The 12,996-nt window shown below is 40.4% G+C and overlaps 1 protein-coding gene across 1 annotated transcript in view; it reads right to left on the bottom strand.

The window, feature by feature from the left end:
* Positions 1–6,503: 6,503 nt before the first annotated feature.
* LOC127583600 (NF-kappa-B inhibitor delta-like) overlaps positions 6,504–12,996 on the bottom strand; it is a 93,606-nt gene continuing 87,113 nt past the window's right edge. Inside the window, exons 11-12 of the mRNA XM_052039722.1 lie at positions 7,873–8,037; positions 6,504–6,569 (exon numbers count right to left, since the gene is read on the bottom strand). Coding sequence (XP_051895682.1) covers positions 6,504–6,569; positions 7,873–8,037 — 231 coding nt within the window. The remainder of the gene's footprint in view (positions 6,570–7,872; positions 8,038–12,996) is intronic.

The raw sequence follows: 12,996 nt of genomic DNA, 5'->3' as shown, positions 1-12,996 counted from the left end.
CAGAAATTCTCCCTTGGGTTGAGTATAGGACGAAGGTTGTAAAGAGTCTTAGCACAAGATATTGGCAAGGTTTATGGGATTACCAAGTAAGAGTGTGGAATCCATCAGAAGCCCCAAGGTGATGGCTTCATTCCTCCCAAGATTGAGCCTGAGGTTTTGAAAGAGCTGCAGTTTCCTCATAAATCAGACCATTCGGAGTCTTTCAAAGTTTTATCCTGCACATTTAAGCATTTTCATTTGTCTTGGTGGCCAGAAATGGACACAATTCCCAGAGTTTAGTCCTATAAGAAAAAGGGGTAATAAAATGGCCATTGATAATTTGGGCACTCTTGTATATTACTGATGGCGAGCCAAGATTAGCAGTGATTAGACTTAACAGATGTCCACAAGGTCTGTCATCTTTTTCGCAGATGGTATGTTTTCTGGGAAGTGGTAGGAAGGGAAGTATACTCCTTCAAATAAAAATACCTGATCATAACAATGTATTGCAGTGCCCTTAACAGCTAATAATGACTTCACTGGATGTATGTTATAAAGTCATCTGACACTCAGGAAAGAAACAAGACATATAAAAATAGAGTAGCATGAAACAGTACCCAGGAATTCTTTCAAGAATGCCAACATTTATTATGCATTGTTATCAATATGCATACAGATGAAAAGGCCAGTTAAACCAGCAAAATGTTACATTGTGGTTCACAATAAATGATATTCTAATAAAGAATAACAAACTCACGTTTAAACTATTTCCCATAACCACAAAAATAGCTAAGCTTGCTGTTGCAGAAATAATTTTATCAGGAATCGAGAATAAATACAAGAAAGATTGTGATATCCCAAATCCAAGGGCAATGTCAGATTCAGTTTGCAACATCATGGTAAACATATCATCAAAACTTATTGATCTGAAGCAAGCAGCAGATACAAACACTGCTGAAGCAACACCAGATTAGAAACTGCATAAAATTTCTGAGATCACTGGAATTTTTGGGTGAATTGTAAAATAGCGATTGCAGGAAACATTTTAATTCTGAGATAATGTGTCAATATCCAGCATTTCCAGATCAGATATATCAAAGGTTAAAAAGAGAGCAAATCTCCTTCTACTGTGCATCAATTATCTACCTCCGTGGTAACTCCAAAAGTGCACCACTACTACAGCTGCCCTGATAGTCTTTGTGGGGGAATTACCAGATTTAGGTGGGTCAGTTTAAGTTTGTTCATAATGAAATTGCACATTTCAAACTTAAAGTGCAAAACAGTGAACATTGTTAACTTCCTTCTCAACTGAGTCCTGACAAAGTTATTTCACCACAGGGTTCATCCACCCTGTTCAGGGTAATAGCAAACATCAATTGCTTTCAAGTAACAAGCATCTTATTTCTATATGTTGGAGCAGACAGGAAACCACATGAAAAAGATGGAATAAATGTCTACCCTCTCTCTTAAACTTATGGCAAGGAATACTCATAGAATTACTATTGGCAATTTCAAGCTTCTTAAAGACGGATTCGTCCATAGAATGTATCTCTGTGAAACAATTTTGAGCTGAGAGGCATGTATGTTTGACACAGAGGAATGCCTTCCAAAAAGTTCATTGTTAACAACTGGAATCATCAGAGAATCTTGGAATTTTATGACACTGAAATGGAAGGAGTTCTTTAACCCATCATGTCCAAGTTGGACAGAGATTAATTGAGACTAATTTCACTTTCCAGATTTTTGTTCACAGACTTGTGAGCTAATTCCTAATTTAATCTATTGTTGCAAAATTGTAATAATATTGTCATGAAAGGTTATTCATTGCTTACTGTTATGCTGTTCTAAAGAATGATAAAGCACACCAGACTTGTATGCTGTCTAACCTGAATTCGGTGATATCCTAAAGCAAAATGCAGGCAAGCAAAATAGCCCTGCCACACTGATGCAGTGTAATCAAATTTGATCTATACAAAAATACTAAATATATATTTATATCTCAGATTGTATGACAATCAACAATTCATTTCACAGAAATAATAATAAAAAGTTGTGCTTTAACCTGATCCACACATCTGTCACAGATGTGTAGAAAAGGGAGTTACTGCCACCAGCACTGATTCCCTGAAAGAGAAAATATGGAGCCAAACAATGGGCCAAACTGAAGAAAATATGGTTTCATGTATAAATAATGAACAAAAATAAGGCAGACAAATTGAAAATCTAATAAGGTAAAAAGCTGTGAGATGATCCTTTCTTGTTTGAGGCCTGATCTCATAAGTGAAAATGCCATGTTCGTGGACATCCACATATTGGATGAAGAAACTTATATCATCCCAAAGTCTTTCTGACTTGTGTTATACTCCCTTGAACTACTTCAAACTGCAAAACTATACTTGGCATCCACCCAAATTAGAAGACTCTCTGATCGAGCCGATAAATATCAATGGTGTAAAGACAGAACCTGTGTTTGCAGATAAAATTCATATCACATTTCTCAACCGCTTTAAGAAAGTTTTTAAATTAGTTTGAAAAGGACCATTTTAAAAAATTGCCATGAAGCTATTTCTGGCAACCTTAAGTTACATGAAATTGAATGTGCACAGCATATTTATCAAGAAAACAAGACTGCAACCGAGAGAAAAAAGTGTTTGAAACACAAAAAGGCCATGTATAGAATTAATTTGCTAAAACCACCAGAAGTATTTTCTGGGCAACAATCTCTGTACTTGTGGCAAAATGTCTAATTTTCAGGATAACGCACTTGATTTATCAGGGAGGATATTAAATTTGGTGTACTATTGCCTTTGACACCATGGGATGTTACTGGTCATGTGTTAACAAGTAACCACAGCTTGCACCTATCCCAGCTTATTTATTTAATCAATGTTAGCAGGGCGTTGTCCTCAGGCATGGTTCACAATGCAGTGAAATTCAGGAACTGGGGCCCAGTTAACTGAAACTGATGCTATTGAAAACTCTCAGGTGCAAGAATGATAATCACAGAACTTTGAGAGTAATCAAAAATGGGAATTCCGTTATACCTGTGTCCTTATGCACACCTTAGCAAAGTATCCAGAGTTGCATTGGAACATACCCTGATGCAATTTATTCATTTTAGAATCCGTTAGTACCCCATTCAAAGGCCTGGGTAATGCTAAAACCAAGGCCCAAGGCCAGAGATGAGTAAGTACTGATAAAGTCGTTTTAGATTATGGCTAACAGAATCATGAAGGAAAAGGAAATAATGCTATTTTGTTCCTGGATAATAGTAACATTTTGTACAGGTAATAGCACAATTTTCTTCTACTTTTTTTAGCCATGGCAGTGACCTTATCTATGATCGGTAATGAAAATGTTACGAAGAAAAGTTCCTCTAATTCCTGCTTTTAAGTCTAAACTTAACCGTGACCTGAGTTCAGCTCTGTAGGTTGTGGATACACTATGTGCTTTGCAGCTGAGTGACTCTAATATCCTCAAAAAGAGGGTGGTGAGGAACCAGAGTGAGAAGCAGTGGTGGGATATTCTGGCATATTTCCTGGAAACAGGCCAAGGATGAGGCGCAACCTCTGATGGGTTTTTTTCATTAGACTTAGGAAAGGGGAAGTAATCATGGTGGGGAGGAATTCATCTTCGGTCAACATCCGTGAAGAAGTGTGAGAGTATTGGCTATCAGTTGTATTCAGCTTCTGACACTTGGCCACAATAACGTCAATGACTTCATTCACATCAATGGAACTGAATACCAGGAGGCAATAACAACTAGCAGTTAATAACCTCAAACCCATTCAGCACTAATGACTAAAGTTTCTCCCCCCACTTTTGTCTTCTTCTCAGTTTCTGTCAGTTAATCTTGTCCAGGTCTTTTCTGAGGCTGTTGGGTTGGGGTTCTGAAAGCTGCCACAACTCCTGTTTTTTGTGGCTGATGTTTTACTCCCATGTCCTGCACTGAAGTAGGAACTACCTGGGATAGCACTGGCTCCTTCTGGTCCATAGGATGCTCCAAAACACTTTACAGCCAATGATGTACTTTTGAAACATTGTCACTGTTGTAACATGACTTGTGTAATACCACAATATGGCAGTTATTAAACATCCTGTTTTGATAATACTGGCTTGCAAGCAAATATTGGCAAGGACATTAGTGAGAACTCCTCTACTTTTAATTGAAATGGTGCCAAGGTGTCTCTTATATTTACTTGAGAAGATTCAGAAGAATCCCTTGGTTGGGCGTCTTATCCGAGAGTTGGCCTGCTGACAGCACAGCATTCCTCGGTATTGCACTGAAGTATCAACTGATATTTTTGTGCTTGAGTTCTTACAAGTAAAAATCCTACTGATTGAAGCAAAATTGACACTGTCTCAAGAAATTAATTCTTGCAAGCCAGACAATTCTGCTCAAAAATTATGGTTCTTTATCATTCCAGGTGTGGAGAAAATTACCATATCGAGAAAGTTATTCTATAAGCAACAAGATCCTTGTAGCCAAGGAATTAACAGACAGGTGAGGTCAGACTGTAACAATCTGCTTTGATTTAGTGGGAGTTACCTCCAGTATTCACTGCTTCCCACATTCCCCTGGATGTGCTGTAAGTCTTTGACTGTACTGTGATGTAGAAGTCCGATGCACACTGATGGCAGTGCATTGGAATTCCTGCTCATCATTGAGTGCGCGGCAGTTCTGGATCGCGACGGGCTGAGGGGCCGGAAATAATTCACATCTGGCCCTCCAACATAATGCCAGTAGTTAGTGCCTGCTAAGATTTTTAAACTTTATTTTTACTTTGTTAATTCATTTATAGTAGTTTAATGTATTTTAATCATTGATGTTATGTTATTACATTTTTAATTTTATTTAAAACAAAACAAATTAACTAATATAAAATGTAGGCATTTAAAAGCAGTGAAACACCTCTGACAGCATGGATCCACTTACGGAGGTCCATTCGCCGCTCACAGTCTCACATAGAGTGGAGGCTGCCTGTACAATGTACTGCCTGTACAATGTACATCATGGTGCTGCTACATATCACCATGAGGTTTAGCATGGGGAAGTGGTGAATGTGGGCAGCAGAATTTGGCCTATTGTGTTGCCATTGACTTACCATGGTGGTTGACATTTATGTAGCTATGTGCTACAGACTAGGATCTAATGCAATCAAAATGATAATAAAGTACCAAAATTGATTTAAATTAGATTTTTAGAAATCTTTTAAATAACCATTAATTCTTTTCTTTGTTCAATAATTTCATTGTGGCTTCCTGTTAATTCAAAATTAGAGAGATTACAATTACTTTGTGATTTAATTTAGCCAATATAATTAAAGTTACTAAAATAAAGGAAAGTACAAAGATATAAAATTATCCCATTATTCAAATCAGCCAACTCAACTTTATTTATTAAAAAGCTATGGCTTCATGCTTGGAAATTATTGCTTCCCTCTTTTTTCTATTTAGAGGCAGATACATTAGGGACATTTAAGAGACTCTTAGATAGACACATGAATGATTGAGAAATGGAGGGTTATGTGGGAGGGAAGGGTTAGGTTGATCTTAGAGCAGGATAAAATGTTGGCACAACATTGTGGGCCGAAGGGCCTGTACTGTACTGTAATGTTTTATGTTCTATGTTGTTCCCTCCTCTCCTGAGGTTATCCCTGGCTGGATGACTTTCTGGGACTGCCTGCTGCACTCTGGTCCTTCAATATGTCACCATTCCTCCTCCTCTGCCAGACTGACAGTTAGCATTGTTCAGCTGTTCACCCCAGGTACAGGAATTAGAAAGGTGAGTGGGGAAGGGGGTGGGGTGGGGGGGTGTAATTATCAAAACTGGTCTGGATCCTATCTCATCCTACATTTCCCTATACATATTGTCCATCAGAATCTACTTTATCATGGTCAGATGTGGGGATTCTGGATAAGTTTATTTCATCTCTAAGCTCAGTAGTGATGTGTCAGACTGTTTTGGCTGGCACTAGTTAGAAATTTTGAATCAATATTCGATCATTGCACTTACTTTGCAAAAGCAAACCAAATTCTGGATCAGTTGCATTAGTTGTTGTTTAGTCATTTCTGATTTGCTCATTAGTAAATCTGACTGCTCACTTGCATACCTATTATGACTTTTTTTTGATATTTTGTATTTGTTCTAAAAATGAATGTAAATACTTCTCCTTTGAACTGCTCTATTGAACTATGCTGTTACAATCTGACAAAAAGAAGACCTCATTGGCTGTAAAGGACTTTGGGACTACCTTCTGAAAGAAGTTAAAGAAATTAAGTACAAGTTTTATGGATGCACTAAGAATCACAAGTCTCTTGGAATAGTAAATGAGAAGGAAAATGTCTGCTGGAAGGAGTATTCAATAGTTTGTTACATAGTGATAACTGATAAATTACATCGGGAATGAAACTCTTTAGTTTTGCAGATGAGTGCATGTTAAAACATTCCTAATATAAGGTATGCATTCATCCCGCAGGAGTGAGAGGGTGGGACTGATTTGAGTCCAGGTTGAACTACATTCCTAGGACGTAGCATTTCGTTGGTTTGACCCTGAGCCAACTCGTCCTTTCTTCAAGAGATGCCTGATCTGGAAAGCCATAAACAGGTTCACAATAAGCTTCAAGTCATCAATCAAACTTATTTCTTGTGCTTAATAGTAGAATCTGGTGCCAGACAGATAACGAGTAAATCAATATCATAGTGAACTGCTGCTTTCAATAGAAGGTCTGTGTTATTCTGTAATCTGTAGTGGCAGCCTTGATTTTGGTGAGGTTAATTTTTTTTTGCTAAAGTTAATAGGTTTGAGTGCATGAGGAACAGATACAGTGAGAGCAGGTCTAGCTTGGATATAGGAAAGTTGCTCAACAATAGTTAGCTAAAACTCCTCAGTGTGCAGTAAAGGATCATCCCCAGGTGATAGGAGAACTGCAGTCTGCAGAGACAGTGATGAGGTAACTGGAAAACTTTCACCTGTCAACTTTTTCAGGGCATTGTTGGAGGTGAATTGCCGGGATTACACGTGATGAATAGGATACATTGATGGAGTGAGATGTAGAGTGGCTGGAGGCTTATGTGCATCATTAACACCATCAGGAAGCAGTGGGCTATTTCTGTGCTGTGGATGTAGGAGCAAAGAACTCAAGACAAGCAAGAAGGCAGGCACTGTACTGTAGCGGTTAGTGTAACGCTATTACAGCGCCAGTGACCCAGGTTCAATTCCGGCCACTGTCCGTAAGGAGTCTGTACGTTCTCCCCGTGTCTGCGTGGGTTTCTTCCCACATTCCAGAGATGTACTGGTTAGGAATTGTGGGCATGTTATGTTGGCACCGGAAGCGTGGTGACACCTGAGGGCTGCCCCCAGAACACTCTACGCAAAAGATTTATTTCACTGTGTGTTTCAATGTAAGTGTGACTAATAAAGATATCTTACAAAGACAAAGTCCCATTTCACTCAGGAAGTCTTTGAACAAATCTGGATATGACAATCAGGTGGGAAAGAGGAGTTTGTATCAAAGTTCAGTAATGATGAAACAGGCTTGAGGAGCCATTCTCCTTCCAATACTTCTTATGTTTTTTTATCTACTGAGCTTTTTATTACCTATATTATCTGCTACGACATGGAGTTAAAACTGACAATGGCATCCGAAACAGGGCATGGATTCTCACAGGGAATCACGAATAGCTGTGGGAACTGAGGGAAAAGAATACATTTTCTGTGGCTCTGCTGTTAAAGCTATGTGGATGAGCAGGACATTCCTTAAAGGAAACTTACCCCTTACAGATGGTTGCACTGCAATGCGTCTGGTCAAGGACAGATGTAAGGGGGCCATGTGCAACAGCTGCAACCAATGCAAGAAATGGATGAAATGCCAGCAAGAGATCTTTCTCACCTGATCTCCCTGCTCCCCTGGCTGCACCAGATGAATGGGTTGGTCATTCTCCAGGTTCCGAATGCTGGGGTCTGCCCCATGGTATAGGAGCAGTTTAATTATTTTGTCCTGATTTCTCTCATTGTGAAGACCAGCAGCCATGTGCAAAGCTGTGTTACCATGAGCCTAGAAGAAAGCAAAAAGAAATTGCCTTTTCTTGTTTTTTACTTTGCCTTTTTGATTGCGTTTGCACATTTCATAAAGTGCTTTTCTCATTTTACCAGTGGGTGTCCAGGATTAATTCTTATCCTTTCCATCCAGGACATGGTGGTAATTGTAGCATTAGGCCACTGTGACAAACAGACAGTGTCAGATTGGTTGCATGTTATATAATGTTTCTATAAGGAAAACTAAAGGGATGGTTGATGAGTGACCAATTCCACTTTACTATCACTACAAGTTACCAGTATTAACAAGGATTTTCAGCTTTGCTTTCCAAATAGTTAAATTCAGACATCTGGCAATTAAAATATGATATAATATGCTTAGTGCATGCATATGAGATCGCTTGGTATGTTGAAAGAGGGATTAACGTCTTCTAACTAAATATCAGACAAACTCAAATGGAAGCAAGTTAAGAATTCACAGATTGAAATTACACACTGTAAACGTGAGGCTATATATAGATCTACAGTTCAATATTTTATAACTTTTACGATTAAGAAATGTATTCTGGGCACACACAATCCATTGCAAGTCATTGGTATCTCCTCTGAATGAGGTGCAGTGCATTGCAGTCCCAGTGTGGTAGGGCAGGGACTGGTGGCTAGAGCTGCCTTGCTTACAGTGAATACCGATTTCAGTCACAGAATCAGTGAGTCATAGGGTCGTACAGCAGAGAAACCGGCCCTTCAGCATACCACGCCCATCCTATTTGTCCATCTACACTAGTCCCATCTGCCCACATTAGGACCATATGCTTCTCTGCCTCGCCTGTGTCGGCATCTACCTAAATGTCTCTTAAACATAGTGGTTTTACATTATTCTATCACTTCCTCTGACAGCACGTTCCAGATATCAACAGTCTCTGTGCATATTTTTTTCCCCTCAAATCTTCTTTAAAACTGCTTCCTCTCACCTTAAACCTATGCCTTCTTGTTTTTGATACTCCTACCATGGGAAAAAAAAGATTATGACTACTCTATCCAAGCCTCTCATATTCTTAGATATTTCTATCAGGCCACCCCTCAGCCTCCTTCGCTCCAGGGTAAACAAGACCTGCCTATCCAATCTCTCCCCATAACTGAAGTTCTCCAATTCAGGTAACATCTGGTGAATCTCCTCTGCACTCTCTCCAGTGCAATCACATCATGGACAGTTTCAAGTGGTGAGTATTCGTTTCCCATAATGAGAGGGGATAATAAAAGTCAGAACAGTGTGAGGAGAAGAGAGGAGGGTGTAGGTAATGCGGACAAGGGGAACACCAAACTTCTCCCTCTCCACCAGAAACAAAGGACTTTGTGTACTCTAGGGCTTACCATCCCGTAGCAACAGGCCGATAGAAATGTCAGCCAACATTGCTCATGCAAGAGCTGACTTGTATGAATATTTGCTGATTAATTGCTAAGGAAAGAACCGGGAGCAACTAGTTCAGGTGCCTGAACACGCCTCACACCAATCATTAGTTTTATTCTCTTGGTACATTTTAAGTTGTTGATTAGACTGATGCTTCCTCAGTAAATCTCCAAGATTTCGCCAACCCTTGGAAGATTTCTGAAAGTTTGTAAATCTTTCAAGATCTCAGGGCATCTGTGAACACTTTACAGCCAATTAAGTGTTTTGTGACACCTGGGCACTGTTCCAGTGTTGGAAATGTGACAGCCAACATTGCTCAAAAGCTTTTACAAACAGCAGTGTAATAATGGCCAGATAATTTGTTATCTCAGTGCTGAGCAGGGTTAAAAATTAGCCAGAAAACTAAGCATACCATCCTGAGAGTAGATAAGGTTTTAATAGAAAGTGGTATCTAAGAGATAGGCAGATCTGATAGTGCAGCACTTCCACAATCTCTCAGTGAAGAACTACTTGAATGTTGTAAGACTACTCTTAAGATTTACCAGGATGTTGCCTGGATTGGATAGCATGTCTTATGAGGAGAGGTTGAGTGAGCTAGGGCTTTTCTCTTTGGAGAGAAGGCGGATGAGGGGTGACTTGATAGAGGTGTACAAGATGATAAGAGGCATAGATCGAGTGGACAGTCAGAGACTTTCTCCCAGGGTGACAATGGCTAACACGAGGGGACATAATTTTAAGGTGATTGGAGGAAGGTATAAGGGGGATGTCAGGGGTTAAGTTTTTTTACATAGAGAGTGGTGGGTGCGTGGAACACACTGCCTGCAGAGGGCATTTAAGAGACTCTCAGATAGACACATGAATGATAGAGAAATGGGGAGCTATGTGGGAGGGAAGAGTTAGATAGATCTTAGAGCAAGATAAAATGTCGGCACAACATTGTGGGCTGAAGGGCCTGAACTGTGCTGTAGTGTTCTATGTTCTATGTTCTACTTGATTCACTCTGACCTTTAGGAAATCTGGCATCGTCTGGCATTTATGTGATTTCAGACCCATCATAGGGAGATCTCTTGTGCCCTGTGAAAACACCTAGAAAGTTAACTTGGTTTGGAGAACAAAGACTAACATTGCTGGCAATGCCTATATTCCATAAACAAGGAAAGACAACAGCGATCTTAGAACATAGAACATAGAACACTACAGCACAGTACAGGCCCTTTGGCCCACGATGTTGTGCCGACATTTTATCCTGCTCTAAGGTCTATCTAACCCTTCCCTCCCACATAGCCCCCTATTTTTCTATCATTCATGTGTCTATCTAAGAGTCTCTTAAATGTCCCTAATGTATCTGCCCCCACAACCTCTGCCGGCAGTGCGTTCCACGCACCCACCACTCTCTATGTAAAAAACTTACCCCTGACATCCCCCTTATACCTTCCTCCAATCACCTTAAAATTATGCTCCCTCGTGTTAGCCCCCTCGTGATCTTGCTGTACAAACAACTGCCTGTCATGCATCCTGCAACATAACAGTAATAACACACCAAGTAGATGTAAAGTGCTTTGAGACAATGGAAGGTTTGAAGGGCACAAAGTAAACTTAAGTTGCTGTTTCCCTTTTTGGATAAATGCAGCTTCTGTTCCTTGCTGAATTCCAGAGGGATCTGTGCAAGTGTACATTTCTTTCTAAAGTGGGTTGTCTTTCCTGTGGGCAGCTAGTCTACAGTGCCAGATTTCAGACTGGCTGCACATAATTTTGACTAAAATTTAGGCTCCGTTAAGATGAATGTAAAGATCCCATGGGACTTGTAACAAGAGGGGTAGTTAAGTTCTGAACTGGCGCCAATCCATAGCACTTTCCCCTTAATAAAGTATGTAGAAAAGGATGTCTCCAGATAATGAAAATGAGAAGCAAAGAACAAACTACTGGAGGAACACAACGGGTCAGGCAGCATCTGTGGAGGCAGAGGGATGGTTGACGTTTCAGGTCGAGACCCCACGACAGGCGTTTGTCTTTTGCTCCAGATTACAGCATCTCTGTCTCCAATGAAAATGAGTTTATATTGGTTCAGGACACTTTTAAGATTAGAATTAAGTTTGAGCGTTGGAAGAATCTAGATGAATGACTACATGATAATAGAAAGAAAGACTTCAAATACTTTTCATATTCTACTAGGTTTGTTCCAAAGCAGTTTACAGTCAATCAACCTTTTTACGTGTGGTTACTATTGTAGGGGAGATGTCAGAGGTAGTTTTTTTACACAGAGAGTGGTGAGTGCCTGGAACGCACTGCCAGGGGTGATGGTAGAGGCTGATACATTAGGGACATTTAAGACACTCTTAGATAGGCACATGGACGTGAGAAAAATGGTGGGTTATGGGCTGTGTAGGAGGGAAGGGTTAAGTTGAACTTGGAGTAGGTTTACATAGGTCAGCACAACATCGTGGGTCGAAGGGCCTGTACTGTGCTGTACTGTTCTATCTTCCATGAACAAAGAAAAATAAGAGTGTGCCGGAACTATGAGATGCATGAAACAGCAGTTCCTTGAAATATGAAATAACAGGAAATGCTGGATATATTCAACAGGTCAGGTAGCATCTGTTCAGAAAGGAAAACCGAGCTAATGTTTGTTCGCTCCACTGTTCTCCCTCACTGCAATTTAACACCTGCCAATTCTGATGTAAGGGGATATCTGTGATAAGGTCTCAGGTAACACGATTGTCTTCAGTGCTGTCCATGGCAAGGGAAATGAATACTAGTTAATCAGAGCTGATCTCTCTGCCGTGTGTAAGTAGGGGAAGATGAATTAGAGCATTAGAGCGAGAAAAAGATCATGCTGGAACTGCATTTGGTTTCTCCGATGTCGAGGAGACCTCATCATCAGTACAGGGTGCAAAACGCTAGACTGGATGAAGTGCAAGTGAATCACTGCTTCACCTGGGTTACTGGATGGTGGGAAGGGAATAAGGAAAAGGTGCAAGTGCTGCATCTCCTGCCGTTGTATGGAAACATGGAGGATGGGAGAAGGTGAACAGTTATTGGGGAGTTGACCAGGGAATCATGGAGAGAATGGTCCTTTTAAAATGCTGAAGGGGGAAGGGGAAGTTTGGCAGTGGAATCTTGTTGAAGGCTGCAGAAATTTTGAAAGCTCATCCATTGCTTGCGGAGGCGAGTGGGATTGAAGGTGAGGACAAGGGAAACCCTATCCTTGCTTTGGAGGGCAAGCACGGTAGTGTAGCAGTTAGCATAACATTATTACAGCACCAGCAACCCAGGTTCAATTCCCGCCGCTGTCTGTAAGTGTCTCCCCACGTCTGCGTGGGTTTCCTCCGGGTGCTCCAGTTTCCTCCCACATTCAAAAGACGTACGGGTTAGGAAGTTGTGGGCGTGCTATGTTGGCACCGGAAACATGGCGACACTTGCGAGCTGTCCCCACAGCACTCTACGCAAAAGATGCATTTCACTCTGTGTTTTGATGTACATGTGATTAATAAAGATATCTTATCTTATCTTGTGACAAGACTGGGCGAGAGTAGAATTGTCAGAAATGGAGGTCAGGCATTTGAGACCCCT

Source organism: Pristis pectinata, chromosome 27 (genome assembly GCF_009764475.1).
Source record: "Pristis pectinata isolate sPriPec2 chromosome 27, sPriPec2.1.pri, whole genome shotgun sequence".
In the NCBI taxonomy this organism is placed as follows: Eukaryota; Metazoa; Chordata; class Chondrichthyes; order Rhinopristiformes; family Pristidae; genus Pristis; species Pristis pectinata.
Note: the sequence above shows the minus strand (reverse complement) of the source record. Positions and strands in the feature narration are given on the sequence as shown.